Source organism: Anopheles marshallii, chromosome 2, assembly GCF_943734725.1.
Source record: "Anopheles marshallii chromosome 2, idAnoMarsDA_429_01, whole genome shotgun sequence".
In the NCBI taxonomy this organism is placed as follows: domain Eukaryota; kingdom Metazoa; phylum Arthropoda; class Insecta; order Diptera; family Culicidae; genus Anopheles; species Anopheles marshallii.
The window spans coordinates 8191843-8210939 of record NC_071326.1 but is presented as its reverse complement, the minus strand read 5'-3'; the positions used below and the strand labels follow the sequence as shown (position 1 = coordinate 8210939).

Below are 19097 nucleotides of genomic sequence, written 5' to 3'. Positions count from 1 at the left end.
GCCTCAATCGAGATAGCCTTTCCGGTCGAAGAAGTTCAACAGATACTCCATGCGGTCCTGATACTTGGGATGTGAAAAGAGCCTCGTCCGGAAAGCGATCGCTTCCTCCGTTCTGCCCAACAAACCGCCCAGATCTGCGTTCGAGGTGTCTTCCAGCAATCGGAGCGGTATTAGGAAGGTGGAGAACATCACCCCGTTATGACCCTTGCGCAGCATCTCAACCTGTATGTCCAGCAGGGTGGGTATTTTTTTGCTGTACTTCAGCTTGGTCAACGTGTCAACCAGCTCGGCATGGTAGTGCTGCAGCAGCAGATCAAAGTCATCCACCGTCACGTCGTTTGCGGCAGAGGTGTACAGCAGATAGCTCAGATCGATGGCCGGTGAGCCGAAGAACCCGGTCGCATAGTCCACCAGTATCACGTCGGTCGGTTTCCCGTTCGGTTCCGTTTTCAGCATGACATTGTTCACCCACAGATCGCCGTGGTTCAGCACGTTAAAGTCCGTTTCACACCGGGTGTACACCCGGCAACCCTTGGCAATGATCGTTTTCTCCAGTGCGCGCAACTTGTCCGCTATTTTGCCCTTGGTCGTGGGCCAGTGCGATGCTTGCTCACTGCACGAAACCATGCTGTTCTGGAACAATGGGTAAAAGTGAGGCACGTCCTCGCTGATGTTGCGGTAGTGATGCGTTGCCATGCTGTCTTCGTCCTGCAAATGAAGCGATGAAACGGCGGTTTTGTTGGGGAGCAACCGGTGTAAATGAACCGGGGATGTACTTACGATGCTGTATAGAACTGCGGTAGCCGCATGGAATTTGGCGATCTTCGTCAACACAAGCTGCAGCTGCTGGAAGTTCAACCCAGCCGTCCGTCCGACGGGTTTGTATCCTTGCAGCGACAGATCCTCAAACACGAAATGTTTGATCGTGGTGGCGTGGATCGCATGCGCACTGTGGAGAGAGCAGGAGTAGAACCGGTACAGAACGCGTGACCCTTTGGGACGCACCAGCCAATGCACTTACGTCGGCGCCAACCGTTTGTTGTAGCCGATCGAGCTTAGCAACTGCTCGACCTTCGGCATCACCACATCGTACACGGCAATCTCCCGCTTGAACACATCGTACGCATCCAGCAGATCGGCGTCCTCCTCCCTCGCAAACGACACCTTGATGACGTACGTCTGGGTCCTGCAAATGCACCGCAACATACCGCGTTGTGAACGTTAGAAGCGTCGCTATTTGCGGCTTACCACCAGCTGCCCACCTGTGATTGTGGCTTCCGGTCGTATAGTTTACCGTCACCCGCAAGATGTCACTGGAATAGTTTTCACCCTTGGCTAGCGGTGCGACCACCTTGAAGCTTTCCACCGTGATCGCGCTCTCGCGCTGCTCCCGCCGCAGTATGCCCTGCAGGTACTCGCGGGTGATGAAGGGATACTTCTCCTCGAGCGTTGCCGGATCCATTTTATCGCACCGCAAAAGCAACTGTCACCGGGTATCACCTGTTGTGCTGGAATGATTCAATCTGGCACCCTGGGCGAGGAATTTAAATAGTTCACTGAGTCCTTTGCGTCAAATATAGACCAATTACGATAGGTGATGACAACGGCACCGTGGCACACACGGAGATAACAGCAGCCACGATACGCTGCTATACGTACAGTGTACGTTCGTCGTAGCAAGAATTCACATACTCCACGTCCAACGTTACCGACTCGCCCATATGTCGTTGTTCCTCTTGCGCACCATAATCTTTCGGTCGATGATATAGACACCGTGCAGTTCGGGAATGCCCCAAAACTACGACTGCGACAACTGTTCTGTCATTCACAGATAATTGACCACCCTTAGCCGCTGCACGGTTCGCTCCATCGTTTGTGGCCAAAAAAACAAAATCCACACCATGGCACGACCACATGCATAAACTCCCTCCCCCTGGTGCTACAGCCCTTAATGAAGCGGGGAGTCGACGCGAGCATATGTTTTTGTTCCCATGCTTATGCTGCCCATCGAACAATCAAGCAAAGACATACAATCGCACAAATGAAAACGCATACGCACTCATTTTACGCAAAGCTAGTGGCAATGATCGTCTACTATTGCCGGGTATGTTTGTATTTATAGAACTTATCAAACCGGACCGCGGACCACGTTTTGGGAAGTGGGCCACAACGATATTGGGGTGCGAGATAGAGGCGAGGGTTCCAGGGTTGATGGTGTTTGGGTGTTCGCCCATCACTCTCTCTCTCTCTCTCTGCGACGAAAATGGCACGTGGTTTGCGTAGCAAAAACCGGTCCTACACCAACACCAACACCAGAAAAAGGCCTCCTGTGGGTAGTTGCATCTTCAAGATAACATTGTGAAAAAAACGGTCCGACCGAACGGTGGTCAGTTCTGCCAGAGAAAAGTATTGTAATCGTACAGGGTAGTTTTGTATAAGTATCATTTCGAAATATGCAATTATTTTTTATTCAAAAAGGACGGCCAAGCAGTATTGTTTACAACTAATGGGGTAACTGAATCTAAGATACAATTCACAATTTCCTTGTGAAGACATTTCCTTCTCCAAACAGTGAAGGGTCACCTTTTCCCGGGTGTACTCGGCCGGGAAATATGTAATTACAAGAAATAAATTTAATAGAGTAACTACTCTTCAATATTCCAGAATATTGGTAACTGAAAGAAAGATTTTGTTTTTCCTATTCAGATTTTTCTTATTTTTCCTATTCAGATCCTTGACTCTAAATCATCCATGAATCATAATCCTATAAGATTCTTGACTCATCGAATATTTGCTACCTCCTCCTATGAGCTCCTCCCATAACTCTTGGAAAATTCATGAATCATCATCATCCCCTCTATAAAGCTTGGAAAATTCATTAATCTTTGAATCATTGAAGATGCACAAATCCATGAATCCATGAATCCAGCCATGAATCTTGGAGGATTCACGAATCTTGGAGATCAAATAAAAATTCAGATTCATTCAATCCCTCCAAAGATTCATACACATGCAAGAATCTGAATCAGCTTCCCCCAACACTAAAAGAAATTGATTCATGAATTTTTCAAGAATCGATTCCTGATTTAAATGACTCTGCACCCCAGATTCATATGAATAGACTCTTCTAAAAGCGCAACACTAACTTCTATTACTTGCTCCTAACTTTATGTAGGGGCCGTTCATTCACCCCATAAAACATCCTTGACCAACAGTTGTAGATGACACAATTATGATTGCTACCGAACCGTTTACTTCCGCCGTTCCGCACATTCAATCTGTGCCCGCTAACAAAACCCCACGATGATCACCTCAACTACACTGAATTCTTTCCGATGATTCTGCGTAGTAGGAAGCAAGTGAATTCCATTTCGTTTATTCAACGAAAGCAAGTCATGCTGGCCTAGCTGCGTTCAGCAAAGTCAAGAAGAAAAAAAAAACCTACCCAACAAATCACACCTAATGACCCCGCACACACAAGATAGTGGAACGTTGTTTGGTTTTATGGGTCACTTAAATATTATTAGCATGCTCTCCCCAACCGCCAATCAGAGATTCCGAAACGCACGTGTGCAAGTGCAAACGGAAAGTGATCGTGACGGCTTCGTTCGTCGTCTAAATGGTCAAGGCAAACACTGCTGACGGTACGGGGGGTTTAAAATCTCACAATTGTGCAATCGATCAACGGGTCAGTTGGTGTTCTAACGTGTCGCAATTGCAAAACCTCCCGCAAACGAGTCATAGGCAGCTATACAAATGGCCGGCGCCTTATCTCTCTACGCGTTCCACGGCACCGAGCGTGGGGCGGTTATTAGTATCTTGCGTGCCGTTAGGAAATTGAGTGATTTTTTTAGTACATTTTACGATGCAATTGCCTTTCATGACGAAGAAGCTTGAAATACTTGAAGCGGATGTGTTTATCCATGAAAATGAAACACAAACTAACAGTTGGAAATGCATAACGAATAAATCTTTTGCTGCAGCTCGGTTCTACGGTGTTATGGCAGGTTAGAAATGTTTGTCGTACGATCATTTGGTGCGAGGAGTAGCTGCTTTAAGAATGTTGAGAGCACTCGTCTAAGTTCTAACGAGAGCGAGCTCTCGTCTAAATACTGTTCAGGGTGAGCTCACGCTGGCTTTGTTTGCTACTATACTGCTCTGTCTATTAGTATGCAATCCCGATGTTTCCTGAGTGCTGTCCATCAATCATAATTCAAACGAATCGGTACGGTACTGTTCACTATTCCTGACTTTTGCCTAGTCACGCTATGGTGCAAAATTAATTCTCAACCACATGGTCTATCCAACGAGTTATTTACTTCTCCATTAATGATCAACAACGAATCGCCATATCATAGAACAAACCCTGGCAATTAGACTCTCCGATGTCCGTCTATTCTTTTGCTGGTATCTCCAACTATCCCCAACAAATCTTCTACGTCATGATGAGAAGAAAACGAGATATAGGCGGCTGAAAATCCCGCTTCAACCATTGCTGGACGCATCATCCAATAGCCTGGGGTGTTATTAACTTCGCCAAAACACAAACACGACCATACAGTGTTTAGCTGGTAACTATCAACATCCTTTAACGGATGCCCGCCAACCGTTTAGCGGCAACAGCATCTAAACACTCCGGTGCGTGCCCCGACCCTGACCGCCATTCTTCTCGTCGCGCCACTAACATCCCCACAAAGCCAAACGCAGATAATAAGCTCTCGACAGTATCAGCGAACCGACGATCCATGCGACATCAGCACCGCTACCCAGCAGCGAGAGTCTTCAGTCTCCGTTGCTGTTGCTCCCTTGGGTCTCGGATTGTGAGCAGTACGATTTGAATGCTACTACCACCACCACCAGTCGACGCTGCGCACCTCTAACTGATTCTGCGCAGCAGTCGATCAGTTTCGCACCGACAGTCAAGCATAACGGTTTAAACGGCACTTCGCACCCTGCGTGGACAAATTTAAATCGCGTCCCCAGCGAAACAAAGTGCTACCGGTTTGTGTGTTAGCAGTGCTCCGGGCAAAGAAGCGTCGGTAGAATGGCGTTCAACAAGGACGAAATGCAAGCGCCGAGCTGGATGGATCGGAGCTTCTTCGAGAAGGTGTTGCGTCACTCGGCACGGGACAGTACACTCGCGGTGGAGGATTTCCGCATCGTGCCCGGCACCAAACCGGGCGACCATTTTGCGAGCGTGATCTTTCGGGCGATCGTACGCCACAGCCGATCGGCCGATGAGGTGTCACTGATCGTGAAGACGCTCCCGGCGGAGGACGGGCTGAAGAAGGACATCCTGAAGGATGGGTACGTGTTCGAGACGGAAACGCTCATGTACAACACGATTGTTCCGGCGATGCATCAGCTGTTGCAGTCCGTCGGTGACCATACCGTACTTGGAGCGAGGTAAGTTTCGGCCCCGCAAGGAAGGCAAAGTGAATTCTGCTGGGTCATATGTCCGGTGTGATCTTGTCAGCATCACAGCAACTAGGGTACTTCTCTGTTGTGACTGATAAGATAGGACTTGCGCGCGTGGCACAATGACAAAAGGTGCCTGAATAAGTTTATTACGTCTGGTTGGTGACATTTATCGCAGCAATTTCCAAAACACGGGCACGAGCCATCTTTGATCGTTGGCTGCCGGTCCATTATCTTAACGTGCTGATAGACCATGGGAATGGCAGTACTGGATAGGTTTGATTGTACAAATATTGAGCGACTTGATAAGTGTCTCTCACGTGTCTCGGCTTTGAGCAGCTTTTTGAATGTGACCAGAATGGTCTAAAATTAGCTTACTGTTTTATGAATAAAGTAAATAGCTTAAATTAAGTGTTTTGATTGATACTTTTTGTGAAACTTCACTTTGAAGGTGAAGATTGTAAGTCCTTGGAATTGATACACGACAAAGATGTTTGGAGGCAGTTACTCCGAAGGACTCTCCATAACCGGGAATTCCCATAGGGAGTTCAGTTGCTTCACTTGGTGTTGCGCGCAATGAATCTTTTGAGAAGAATCATCCTTTAGTGGAGGAGTCATTAAATTCAGAAATTGACTCTCAAGATATTTATGATTCCGGAGAATAGTGGCTCCTTGAAGGCCGTAAGCGGAATGGTAGTTGGCAACTGATGATCCGGGAGATTCAGATTCATTCATTCAGTTCAAAGATTCATTAAGATTCATGAATCTGATTCAGATTCACCCAACACTACTACCAGTCACAACTAACTGTCAATCTAAAAAATCTAAACTCTTGCGTGCTGCCCACGAATATTAATTGCTCTGCCTTGTTTAAACGTACACCAAATCATTTGCATACTGCCGATGATGATGATGATGATCGCCATACTATAAACGCGTGTGTTTCAGTTGCCCACTACTTCATCCAACCTATTACAGAGTGCCCTTGAAATGAAAAAAAGGTTTTATCCCACGTTGGTGTTTGCTACAGGGCGGCTGCATTGGTGAAAAATTAACTCGATGCACATACTGCACACGTACCGAAACCGCATTCCTGTTCAGTTGGACACAGAAATGAAGTAAAGCGATTGAACGACGGCTAGATTACTCAAACCGCAAATTGTTTGAAGGAAGAGCCGGCACTAATTAACCGCGGTGACGCAATGTAACTCATGATCGTGATAGTAGCCTTGACAATGTAATCTATCGCTTGCAGAGCGCATTACTTTTTAACAGGGCGATGCATCGTGCGCTTCGTTCAAATGAAACTGTTTGTATAACATACGTACGCCAGAATGGCTGAGGTTTTGTATTTCGCTCCTGAGTTTGATCTGGAAATATTTTGAAACTTCTTATTTCGTGAAGGAACAGGTTAGATAGAGAGATCTACATATCCTAACCATACTCCAATTGATTGACTTCAAAATTAAATTTGCTACATCTTTCTTCTGATTCCACCATTTTGGACAGACTTTAAACAGAAATGTTGGACAGACTTTGAACAACGTATACTTTCAATACCTACCTACCCCGAACGCAGAGCTGACTATCCAGCTACGGGTAAATAAAGTCACAGAAAGCCAGAAATGGCAGACCAAGACCTATTGAGGTTGATTTTCCGATAAAGAAGATCCTTACATTACGAGCCTACAGCATCTCCTGTGTCCACGTAGACGGCCTAAGCTACTTTATGGACTGGGTTTTCTGGTATCATTCTAGTGGCATGACCAGTCAACTGATGTCTGGCGAGTCTCATTGCGCAATCCTAGGTTAATCGAACTCCCTTCTGAGCATATTGTACAGTCTTCATTCAGCATATTCAGTGGTATTATTTTAAGTTCTATAGATTTGGAGCTGTAGCTTCAATTGAATTACTCTTTCAACAAAGCATAGGATATTCCAAGTCTTCTGCTCCAGATTTGATATTTCCCTGTGACTGTAAACCTCATAGTACGCCTTTCCCTTCTCTAGAACCTCGCAATGCTCCACTGGCGAATGGTATCATTATAACTCACTGTTTACTTCTAACAATTCTACAGGCTTTTGTATCACGAGAAAGAACCCATCTGGGTGATGGTTTTCGAAGACATCACCAAAAACGGCTACGAAATGAAGATTAAGCAGCTGGATTTGGAAGAGTCGAAAGTCGTCTTCGCCAAGCTGGCCCGATGGCATGCTGCATCTATGTTCCTTATCGATACGGTTCGAAATCTCCTTCGCCTGTCTGCGTGTCAGCACCAAAAATAAGACAATTCTTTTCTTCCTTTCCCAAAGCATCCGGAAATGAAAACGCTCAACAAAGGCGTCTACACGCTGTTCGAGGAAAATGATCAATTTTTGAAAATGTGGCAAAGCAACGTTGCACTGCTGTCTTCGATTGCAACTGAACTGCCCGGACTCGAGCAGTACTCCGAAAGAATAGCGAACGTGAAGGAGAAAATATTTAAGCGTGCGTCCGCCATCTACAGCTACGATCCAACGTCGTACGTCCACGTGCTCAACCATGGCGATTGTCACTACAAAAACATGATGTTCAAACGTACCGAGGAAGGCAAGCTCGACGATATTATGCTGGTGAGTGAAGGACGTGTTCCCGATGCACGTGTCTCGTGAAAGCAGTAATGATCGGTATTCTTCCTGATTTTTAGCTCGATTTCCAACTCAGCGTTTGGGGAACACCGGCGATCGATCTTATCTACGCCATGTACAATTCGGTTTCAATCGATACCCGCGAGCAGTACCGCGACGAATTGATTTGTTTCTATCACGAGGAACTGATCGTATGCCTGACAAAGTTTGGATATCTTCGCAAGTTTCCCACACTGCTGGAGATCAATTTGGAAATATTAAAATGTGGACATTTGGGTAAGAATATGTCGTCGGAAAACCAACTTACCTGTCAATCCTTTGGCTCAATATGTGGTCCCGTTTTTGCTGCTTTCTTTCCGTAGAGTTCCTGCTCGCGGCTACCTTCGTGCCGTTTATGTGCGTAGATATAAACGACATCATGGAAATGCCAAAGGAAGGCGAAGGGTTTGAAATGGATTTTGCTGACATTGAAAAAATGACGGAGAGTTTCCGGCAGTGCTTCCTGACACCAGTCTATGTTGCATACATTACGAAAAATTTACCGAAGTTCGCAAACAAAGGCATGATAGATCTGGAATGATTACAGCGGTGAATCGTGCATATCTTTCGTGTTATTTCCTCTGTATAACCGTTACTACACCATTTACTCTGTTGGGAAGAGAACATTCTGAAGGATTCACATTAATGTAAGTGTTATATATTTCGCTCATCGTAAGACAGTACACGGATGGATGCCATGCATGCCAAATCGTTCAAGAGTCGTTATGAAATAAACCAATAAAAAATTGTGCCAGCATTAAACCAGTATTAGTATTTTCACTACATTAGCTGTAGAAAAGCCGCAAAGGTTGTAGGAATTAGACATGGATATTGGCGGCTAGCTCAAAACCAACCATCCATGTTCCGGAACAATGCTTACATTTAATGTCATCTTCCGATTGTCCGCACCAGAAGATAGCTTAACTACTTTCTTCGATAAATAACTCTATAGCGCCACATTTTTCATCGTTACGTTACCGAAACGAATAGTTTTTTATTGTTCCTTCAGCATCACTGCAACTGAAGAGTTGGACAGCGATTGGCGATGCGCTTGTTTATCAAGATGCAGGTATGAGCCTTACATTTCGATGACGCGCTGAGCGCTCTTGTTTGTTTTGTCGAGGAAGTCGGCGAACTCCTGGTACGGCGTCTTGTTCAGCGGCAGATCCTTCCACAAGTCCGGCGTCAGGAAAGCGTACGTCTTGGCAATGGCTGCGTACGTGGCCTTCGCGAAGTTACCAAGCGTTGTCGTGGAACCACGGGTGGTGGTATAGCAATCATCTATACCAGCCATCTGCAGCAGCTTCTTCGGAACCGGGGCAGATACAATGCCGGTACCGCGAGGAGCTGGGATCAGACGCACCAGAACGGAACCACATTTACCGCTAACCTGTAAGATAACAATAAACCGGAAAATGATATTTGATTTAAAAAAATGGCTTTTCGAACACTACTAGCGGGTACCGGGAGAGTTTATCGAACAGAAAGTTCCTTCAGACGCTTATAAACCGTCATATCAGCGGCGCGGAGCCTGCTGAGATCCGTGAAAACCGCATAAGAGTTGAGTTTCTTCATCATTAGAACACTTCCTACTCGTTTCCCCGATAGCTTCCCTTCCACGCCACACATCTGAACAACTTACCTTGCAGGGTACGGTATGCGGGCGACCGATCTTGTTACCCCAGTAGCCACGACGCACCGGGACGACCGACAGCTTGGCCAGGATGATGGCACCACGGATGGCGGTGGCCACTTCCTTGCTGCACTTCACACCGAGACCGATGTGACCGTTGCTGTCACCGATGGCGACGAACGCCTTGAAGCGGGTACGCTGACCGGCACGGGTCTGCTTTTGGACGGGCATGATCTTCAGCACCTCATCCTTCAGCAGACGGTTCAGGAAGAAATCGATGATCTCAAACTCTTTGATCGGGAGCGAGTACAGGTAGATTTCTTCCAGCGTACGAATCTTGCCATCCTTCACCAGACGGCCCAACTTCGTTACCGGCACCCATTCCTTCGAGTCTTCCTTACCACCGCGTCCACGGCCACGTCCACGTCCGCGACCGCGTCCACCACGACCACCACGGGCACCGCCGCGCGAGCCGAATCCTCCTCTAAATCCACCACGGGCTGGAGCAGCGTCCGCCATGCTGTTCGGGAGAAGAGAACGCAATGTCAGACACGAGTTTGAGGTTATGTAGGAAACTATGCCATGCAGTGCAGTTTGCCTGCCATTCTGGTACAAGAATCTCAGAAAACTTATTACCCGTACAACCCAAAAGGTTCCCTTGCTGCATTTCCAATAAAATTTCGTACAAATAAGCGTCACAAACAGCGTGAACACGATGCCAATAAAAACCACGTGGCGTGCCAATATGGCGTTCCGGTACGCTTATCGATTTCGTGAAACGCGTCGCAGCTTAAAACGCCCAAGGCACGACTTTTCCATCACGTAAGCAAGGGCTTTGTGAAAAAAGGTAAAGCGCTTCAAGAAAAATTCACAGCTGGAAGTCTAAATTGAGGCCAACTATTTCGTGGTGCCTAGAGAGAATATTCAAGGGAACTTACTTTTTCCTGGTGTTGAATGTGTTGTTACGGTGACCCGAATGAACGAGTCGATGGAGCAACACCCTTGATCAAGATTCCATTTCCAAGGTCGAACCCACGAGAGATCTATTCTTGCGCGTGTTGTCTCGTTCATGCACACGATGGAACATACAATAGTGTGACGTCACAAAACAGGCATACTTGAATGGAGGAAAGATATTGGAAGTAGCAAGAAAGTTTCAGCTTGCTTTGGTACGCCAAGCATTTGAACACATAACGAGTCAAGAAAGTAATTGTATCAGAAAAATGATCAAACAACGTAGTGCATCTGTTCAAAAATACCAGTATTCCATTTTGGCCTACCTACACTTTTTTATCAAGAGGCCTGTTCGTATATTAAAAAATTCAAAGCTTGAATAGTAAAATAGCGATAAGCTTTGACCGCTTTTGAGCTTTTTAACGATGTTTACATTGTATAATTTATGATTAATTTACAAACTTTGCCTATTTGCTAATTTCTGAATAGTTCTAATATCTTAAGTTATGTGTCTGAACGCACTCCAACGCGTGCAGATATGCATTTCGGATGCTGGGAATATTAATGATTTTGGGAATATTGTGCTCTCGATTAATTAGAATATATTTCCCGTCTCATTGCGACATACTTCCAATAATAATGCTTGAGAATATAATTTTTAGGATACTATTCCATAGGTTTCACTATAAATCAAACACTGTTCCCGCTGTGCAAGAAACCCTCTTTTCTTCACCGCATATACCCAAGCAAGTGCCATGCCTTATCATTCTCGTTAAACTGTTCGTTTTGTTTAATAGCAATATATTATTGGAGGTGCAACAGTGGCCCAACTTTTGGATCGTGGTGCGCGAAAGTGCACTGTTTCGCGCAAGTGTTGCCTTGGTGAAGAGTATCTGTTTGCTCGTTTCGTAGTGATGTGTGCGGAATAATATTTCACTAAAAAGGATACGCTGTACTCACTGTAACTAAGGCCAACTTGATCAAGCCCAAGTACACCCACTAAATATACTTTCCCTTCAACACCATATCAGTGTAGAAAATCCACCATGCTTTCGATGATTTGGTTCATAAAAATACGGTGATCGTAATTTCTGTAAGTGCCCCAATCAGTATTGATCAGTTTTTGGTGACTTGCTTTGAAATATGTTTACCAATACAAAATGTTGACCTTCACTTTCATTAAAGGAACAGGATTACACTCAGATGCAGATCTTCTTGACATAACGATTTGGCAGGGACATACCTGACCATACCTGTCTAAGCGAAATGTTATTATTATGGATAGACTCGGCCTTATCCAGGGATATTATCATAAAACGTAACGTTTTACGTTTGAATTTATTTACCGGTGGAATATGTTCAAAACTGATGGCGAGCTTTCAGAAATTTCGGTCACTATACAACTGCCAACAAAGCCGGTCAAAGCGGTCGCTCAACTTCTTATACGATTTTCTTTCCCCGTGTACAAACGCACCCAAGGTGCCGAATTCTATTCTATGCTCAAAAATATTCACCTCCCAGTCGCTAGAACCACATTAGTAACTCAATCCTCGTCCCGACAGGATCGTTTAATTCAACAATCATGCGCGCGGTGGAGGAAATGGAAAGAGTATCAACAAAACTATTCCATTCATTCTACTCCTCTGCTCTTGTAACGTGTGTGTCGTGTTAAATATCGGAAACGTACCCGTGTCCGTTTCGTACTTCTTTCTATTTACAGTTTCGTACTGCTACAGCCGCAAACCTCGAGGAACACCACCTTTGGTCCAACATTGGGGGAGTCTCTAGGGAATTTAAGGCAACGAAAACGATCCTACCTTACAATGAACTAACAAAAAAAGTTCGTATTTTATACTCTCTGGAGGTGCATTAAGAAGTTCCAGCATTATCACAAACGATTTAAAAAAAAACGATACAGAAGAGTTCGACAAACATATATGCCAACACATCTCTCAACAAACCCACAGTTGACAAAAGTGCAGGGGACCCAGTTTAATGTACCAAACATAACCGTTCTTGTTCAACATATCTCTAACACGCTGTTCGTGAATTAAAACCAAAAAGAAAACATACAATCACGATTTGTATCCCGTTCCTTCTTGCGAACAAATTAAAAATGGATGTGAGCGCATAAGTTTGAAAACGTAACTAATACTCATCTCATCTCAGTAGATTTGTATCATAAAGCAACAAGCAATTTTTTGTTCCTGGTCCATCAAAAACCTAATTCTCAAAATCTCAAAAATCCTAATTCTCAAACGAATCTCACATGGGGAAGTTTTCATAATGTTGGTGCTGGTGTTGCTTCCTACATCTTATAGCTGAGTTTGATGTGCCTGGACGATTACATGTGCAAACACACACACGGCTGTGTGTATGTGATGATGATGAAAAAGAAGGTAGATGAAGCAAATATAACTGCAATACATTGCAAATTACGTGATAAAGCTGCGGGTTTCACATGCGGAAACGAATTCAAAGGAAAGTAAGGAAAAAGGAAGAGAGGAACGAACAGCAACATCCTGGCTTGCTGTTGATTTACTGCGTCACACCGGCAGCGGATGCTGCAGCTGCCGCGGCCGCCGCTGTCGCTTCTGCTGCCGCCCGGTAAGCACCTTCGAGGGCCGCCTTCTGTTCAGCCGACAGTGTGTTAATGCATGCCTGGAATAGGTCCGGATTACCTTCGATCTGCTTCACGATCGAGAGCATCCGTTCGGCTTCGGGGTGCGGCACGGTTACTGCTTCTCGATAGAAACAGGACGCAATGATCGATACGATGCGTGGTAGGTTTACGTTGTTTTCGCCGAGTATGACAGGATGGTTCGCTTGAATCAGATCGCACAGATAACCGTATACGTACACGGCCTCGTCTTCGTCTTCACCTACCGGCAACCAGGTGAACCTGTGAAGGAATACAATCATTAGCATACCGTACGAACGAAACCAGGGGGACATTAGGCGATCGCGATCGCGATCACGCATGTAATTGTAGCGTCAGAAAAGGTTAAGCCATAAGGAAACTTGCTCCCCATCCAGATGTATCTGGTAAGACATTTGTCTATCCTTTCTCATCATAATAGCAAATGAAACATACCAACTTCCTATCAACTCAACAACTCAATGAGCTGCCGGCGTCAAACTCACCATAGTGCAATGATTTCGTCCCGATTGGGGATCGCTGTGTTGTTATACTTCAATATCTTTGTCACGGCTGAGATGGCATTTTCCGTTGGGTTCACATTCTCCGGTTCACGACTGTCGGGGGCCATGATAACTTCCACCAACAGAGAGATGGCCTGAGCACAGGTAACGGCGAACTGTTCACCACCGAACTGTGAATTGTGTGGTACAATAGAGCGAATAAAGAAAAGAAAAAAAAGAACCGTTGAGAAATCGTCGGCACGTGCATTTCATCTAGCTCGGCATGTAGCCAACCAACCGAAAATCAATAATATTATTTATTTCCTTGCTGCAAAGATGCATTTCTTATTCTTCATTTTTTGGAAGGCCTTCCGTTACACTGCCCAACATTTTTCGCTTAAGCAACTTTTTGTCATGGTTTTTTTTTTAAATTATGGACTATACTTTGTGACATTCCTTGCTATTTGCGTCAGCAGATAGGGTGAGTGCAACGATCAAAAGACTTATTTACGAATGGTGGCGGAGGAGGAGAAGGTGCTAATATAAATGAAATTGACCACTGTGAATTAAACGTTAAATAATTTAACCTTTCTCGAACGATCCTGTTTCGCAAGAACTATCAAAATTGATACGCCTTTCTATTGGTGTTTAGATGTTAATTAGAATCTTCAATTAGTCGGATGATGTTTTATTATTTTTGAATATTTTTAGTTTGTACTAAAGAATAGAATGGAAAAAGTTTCGTAGTTAATACGAAATGTGAATGTTGATTGTGGTTGTAAGAATGTGATTGAAACGAACCCGAGCAGTCAAAAATAATTGTTCCCTTAATTCTTGATCTAATGACTTGTTTTAATACCTCATATTGAACAATACATTTTGACTTTCAGCCAGCTGGGGGAATACGTAATAAAAAAATTAATAAAATTCTCACCTGTCCAAGCACACCACACCCATAGACAGCTGCCTGCCGTACTTCCGGTTGTTCATCCTTAATATACTCCAACATGGGCTGCAGGAAATAGGGTTGATATTGAACGCACAATGGACCGGTGTATTCTGTACTCGCGAAGAAAACCAAAACAAAGGTTAGTGCTTAATCCCTTCCATTAAGTCGTATAAATAATATGCGTAACGCGTAATCGTCAGAAAAGGTTAAGCCATATGTAATAATTAATCAAAGATATATCATACGTATGAAAAGGTTTACATCATGTTGGTATCAGCGTAAACAGTTTTTACGATCCATTATGAAAGATACCCAGCCAACAAAACTTACCGATCAGATCGTCGAATATGCACAATCCCCATTGTCGATCGGCCCACGGGTTTGATGCCTGTAACAGCTTAACAAAGTGTGGCACCACGCGCTGGAACGACGGCAGGAACGCATCCTTGTACGTGACGAACAGCGAATGGATAATGTCAGAGATACGCGACAACAGATAAATGTCCGCATCGTCTTCTTCGGCGAGCTGCTCCTCGACACCATCATCGTAGTCTTCCTCCTTCCGCGCCTGGGCACGCTTTTCCTCCTTCTCAAAGTGTTGCTTCATGAACTTGTCGATGATCTTTAGCACTTCCTCCATTGCTTCGTTCGATAGACAGGCGGCGCCGAGCGTCTCGATACAGCGCGCCAGCGAATGCAGCAGCTCAGTCAGTACGTCTGCTTCCGGTTCGGAATCGATCGCCTTCAGCAGCTCCGGACAGATGTACAACCACATGCCCTCGAGATAGTTCGGTCCCTTGATCTTGGCGCAGTCCAGCAGGTAGGGGAGTGATTCAGCGGCCGCTGTTCGTACACCATCGTGGAAGTAGAACTTCAACATCGGTACCATCAACCGGACGACTTCTTCGGCGTAGTTGGCAAAGCCATCCTTCAACTCGCGTGCGTAACACACCAGCATCTCGCAGGCGGACGCCTTGTCCTCCAGTCCGGCCGTACGGATGACAAAGTTTTGCTGCTCGCCCAGATTCACAAACTGCCAGTTGCTATCGTTCTCAACACCCTGCATCTCGTCGTTGTCCAGCAGCGCTACCTCCGGCTTCATAGATGCTGTCCGCATAACCGGTCCCATCACGAGCGGCAAGAATTGTTCGAACTGCTTGCCCAAAATTTTGCAGATGCGTGCCCAGGCCGATATCAGGTAGGAAGTTTGCGGGTCGTCATCCGGCAGATCACCCTCGGTGTGTGTCTTCAACAGCATATCCATCACATCCGATGCGTCCGACAAGAATTTTTCTGCACCAACTGCCAAACCAATCAAGCTGACGCACTCGATCGTTTTGCCGCGCAACAGCTTTAGCTCTTCCGTGTCACCGTTTTTAATGATGTACTTCAGCGATGGCATCAACCGGTCGTAGTACACTACGAAGTCCTTCTCCGTGGTGTCCGCTACCGATGCAATGGTCGTCACTACCTGTTCTAGCACCAGCTTTGTACCCTTCTCGACCAGCTCCTTAAACTTGGTGGTCAGAATCATTTCGAGCTTGGCCATAATCGCGTCCAGGTAGCGCGTCAGAATGTTTTTCGGACAGTCCTCGCTGAAGTTAACCAGAGCTGCACCGGCATGCGCCTGGACGCGCGGATTTTCCACATCGTCGAGTAGATTCAGCAACCCCGGTATGACCTGTTCGTGGAACTTTTTCTCGAAAATGGGCGCAAAGTCGGTTGACATCTGGCCGATTGCGTTACAAGCCGCATACCGTACGCGCGGATGAGGATCGACCAGATACTTCAGCACGCCCTGCATAATGTTCTCCAGCATCGCCTCCATCTGCTTCTGGCAACCCTCGCCCGCAGCCGAAATGGCCATCAGGGCGGCATGCCGTTGCTTCCAGTCCGGGCTGAGCAGCATGTTTGGAATGTTGTTTACGATGTGCGGCAGAATCGTTTTGCCTCCGAGCCCACAGGCCAATCGGTCCAGGGCCGACTCGGCGATAACGTTGTTGTCGCTCGTGTCGTCCTCCGTGATCTTGTCCGACACCGACCACTCGTCGTCGTCCTCCAGGTCGGTCATCATTTGCAGGATCAGTGGTACCAGTGCGGCGACGTACTTTTCCGCCCGTTTACGCACCATGGCCGAAGCATTTTCCGCCAGCGACACCATCATCTCCAGAGCCAGATGGCGCAGGTTGTCCTCCATGTCCACCGTACTGAACACTTTCATACAGAGCTCGAAGATGGGTTCCAGCTGCGGACGGAAGAACTTTGGCACACCTTCGGCCATGTCGATCAGCAGCTGCATCAAATTCTGCGGATCGCCCAGCTCGATACTTTCGGCCGTGATCATAATCACCTGCGGCAGCAGATCGGCAAACTGACGCTTCACGTCCTCCTCTTTGTCGTGCAACAGCACAAACGCACCGTACGCGCGGACGGCCTGGAATCGAACCTCCTGATCGGAGGTCGGCTCCAGATATTTGATAAACATTTGCTTGATCAGCGGCAAATGTTGCGCCTGCTGGTTGCCGAAGATGCCTGGCACGGATGCGAATATGCGCAGGGCGGCTTCCTGCAGCTGCACGTTCGAACTGTTGTGACAGTGAAACAGGAACTGCAAAAACTCCGGCCATTCGTTGTTACCGTCGTCGTCGATCATGCATCGTGCGACCTCAGCCACCATCTCGCAGATCTTTCGTCGCATACTGCCCGACTCATTCTGCTGCAGCGTCAGAAGGATCTGTTGCTTCAGCGGTTCCTTCGCTTCCGGTGGAAGGGGTTCGTAAAATTCGTGAAACTCAGATGAAAACAATCGTCGCAGCAAGACCGCCGCTAGCATCCGGGCATCTTCCGCTATCTGGGGGTTCTGTATCGTGCCGAGCAGGTGCGGAACCTTTGTTTCACATGGCAATCCATTGTACACCTCCTGCGAATGTGCAAGGCAGTATCGGGTTTATATTGGTTTCATTGGTTTTCCACGCGCAGACCAACAGCAACACCGGCGACATCCATCCAGCATTGTTGTGTTTGTTTTTGCCAGCGATTTGTTGAGCGCACGTGCAAAGAAAGTAGAAAAATGCAGTTTCGTTAGACCGGTAAAGGTAAATAAAAAACACACAAAAAATGTTGCAAAGGTGACATCGGTCACAGCCAAACAGCGCTGTAAAATCGATAAAATGCGACTTTCTGGCGAGGTAGACGTAAATTGACATTGTACATCACTAGCAACGTCAAATATGCTCCGCTAAGCACCGTTCCACCCAGCGTAACCAACATTGCGAGACAACCCGCACGAGATATACGCTTCGCGTTGGTCAAGAAAACCCACCAACACAACGATCTAGCAACCGTAGGTACGATTGCAGGCATGGTTGTGTAGCAACTCCCAAAAAAGCACATGCTGGTGAATACGCACGGTTTTCTGCTGTGTTGCACTGCTTCCACTGCTTACGGTTTCTTATCTTCCTGCTTGCCGTTTAGCTCATCACGCGAAATGGGTGTGCGGATGGGACGTTACCAGCTATGCAAATGTGATTCGTTCACCGGAAGGTCACGCCCGTCGTATGACCAAAATAATAATACTGATACCCCCCTTCTATTCCATTCACTTGCCCCTGTGTCTGTTTCAATTCTAGACCCTTTATGGACACTATTGTCAATAAAAATGCGTTCTACGCGTTCGTGGCACAAACAAGAAGCACCGGAGAAGGGGATGAGTCATTTGCGTTGTTATCATGGCAATCATACGCGTCACAGGTGAGCATGAAAATCGGTGCTTTTCATAGCATGCGGTGACGCGGATTCTAATTCAACACACATCGATTGCCCGACGACAGAAAACAGGAACCGGAAGCACACCGCCGCACCAATGTATGAGTGCGCGGGCGGTACTCAGTGGTGAGAAAATTCGTGCCGTAGTAGACAGTCGCCGACCTTGGGACCGGTTGCGACTCAGCTACGTACCTCTGCCTGCGTACGAACTTCATTGTCCGTAGACAGGAGCGAGCCCATCAGCTGCTGAAACTGGTCCTGATCTCCTGCAGCCATTATTTTCGCATCTATCCGCTACACTCCCTGGGGACAGCAATGCTTCAACGCTGCTAGCGTGGATGCTGGCGCCTTGCTTGTAACACGGGCGATTTTCGCAGTCGCTCCCTTGCTGGCCTCTTCCGAAACAGTGGATGGCCGTTTATCACTGCACTGCGCCGCTAGCGAACAACTTTACGGCGTGTTTGCAAGTTTCACGTAGCACGTTTTTTACGAGTTCCACCAGTGTAATTCCTTTCACTACATGCGCTACAATTTTCTTCGACTAGCGCGTGTCCACGAGGAGCTAAAACG

The 19097-nt window shown here is 46.4% G+C and overlaps 4 protein-coding genes across 4 annotated transcripts; 1 reads left to right on the top strand and 3 right to left on the bottom strand.

The window, feature by feature from the left end:
- Positions 1–3: 3 nt before the first annotated feature.
- LOC128719702 (uncharacterized) lies at positions 4–1462 on the bottom strand. Its single transcript, XM_053813330.1, has 4 exons — positions 1263–1462; positions 1022–1186; positions 781–949; positions 4–708 (listed from the first exon to the last, which is right to left on the bottom strand). Exons 1-4 carry the CDS (start codon positions 1460–1462, stop codon positions 4–6), a joined length of 1239 nt encoding a protein of 412 aa, XP_053669305.1.
- Positions 1463–5044: 3582 nt separating this feature from the next.
- Positions 5045–8626, top strand: LOC128707170 (uncharacterized). The gene is made up of 5 exons (XM_053802118.1): positions 5045–5406; positions 7497–7659; positions 7732–8031; positions 8106–8322; positions 8409–8626. Exons 1-5 carry the CDS (start codon positions 5045–5047, stop codon positions 8624–8626), a joined length of 1260 nt encoding a protein of 419 aa, XP_053658093.1.
- Positions 8627–9163: 537 nt separating this feature from the next.
- LOC128709469 (40S ribosomal protein S2) lies at positions 9164–10237 on the bottom strand. The gene is made up of 2 exons (XM_053804468.1): positions 9728–10237; positions 9164–9475 (listed from the first exon to the last, which is right to left on the bottom strand). The coding sequence occupies exons 1-2, from the start codon at positions 10235–10237 to the stop codon at positions 9164–9166; spliced, it is 822 nt and encodes a 273-aa protein (XP_053660443.1).
- A 2973-nt stretch (positions 10238–13210) lies between these two features.
- On the bottom strand, positions 13211–18805 carry LOC128719664 (importin-5). The gene is made up of 5 exons (XM_053813292.1): positions 18720–18805; positions 15093–17682; positions 14748–14872; positions 13817–14004; positions 13211–13574 (listed from the first exon to the last, which is right to left on the bottom strand). Exons 1-5 carry the CDS (start codon positions 18801–18803, stop codon positions 13211–13213), a joined length of 3351 nt encoding a protein of 1116 aa, XP_053669267.1. The 5' UTR covers positions 18804–18805.
- Between the last annotated feature and the right edge of the window lie 292 nt (positions 18806–19097).

Coding starts and splice junctions, on each gene's coding strand:
- LOC128719664 (XM_053813292.1), bottom strand. CDS start 18,803: ATGGCTGCAGGAGATCAGGACCAGTTTCAGCAGCTGATGGGCTCGCTC. Junction 14,005..14,747: donor GGTGTGGTGTGCTTGGACAG/GTGAGAATTTTA, acceptor CACAATTCACAG/TTCGGTGGTGAACAGTTCGC. Junction 13,575..13,816: donor GACGAAATCATTGCACTATG/GTGAGTTTGACG, acceptor ATTCCTTCACAG/GTTCACCTGGTTGCCGGTAG.
- LOC128709469 (XM_053804468.1), bottom strand. CDS start 10,237: ATGGCGGACGCTGCTCCAGCCCGTGGTGGATTTAGAGGAGGATTCGGC. Junction 9,476..9,727: donor CGCATACCGTACCCTGCAAG/GTAAGTTGTTCA, acceptor GTTATCTTACAG/GTTAGCGGTAAATGTGGTTC.
- LOC128707170 (XM_053802118.1), top strand. CDS start 5,045: ATGGCGTTCAACAAGGACGAAATGCAAGCGCCGAGCTGGATGGATCGG. Junction 8,032..8,105: donor AGCTCGACGATATTATGCTG/GTGAGTGAAGGA, acceptor CCTGATTTTTAG/CTCGATTTCCAACTCAGCGT. Junction 8,323..8,408: donor ATTAAAATGTGGACATTTGG/GTAAGAATATGT, acceptor TTCTTTCCGTAG/AGTTCCTGCTCGCGGCTACC.
- LOC128719702 (XM_053813330.1), bottom strand. CDS start 1,462: ATGGATCCGGCAACGCTCGAGGAGAAGTATCCCTTCATCACCCGCGAG. Junction 1,187..1,262: donor ACCGGAAGCCACAATCACAG/GTGGGCAGCTGG, acceptor GTGCATTTGCAG/GACCCAGACGTACGTCATCA. Junction 709..780: donor CCGCAGTTCTATACAGCATC/GTAAGTACATCC, acceptor CTTCATTTGCAG/GACGAAGACAGCATGGCAAC.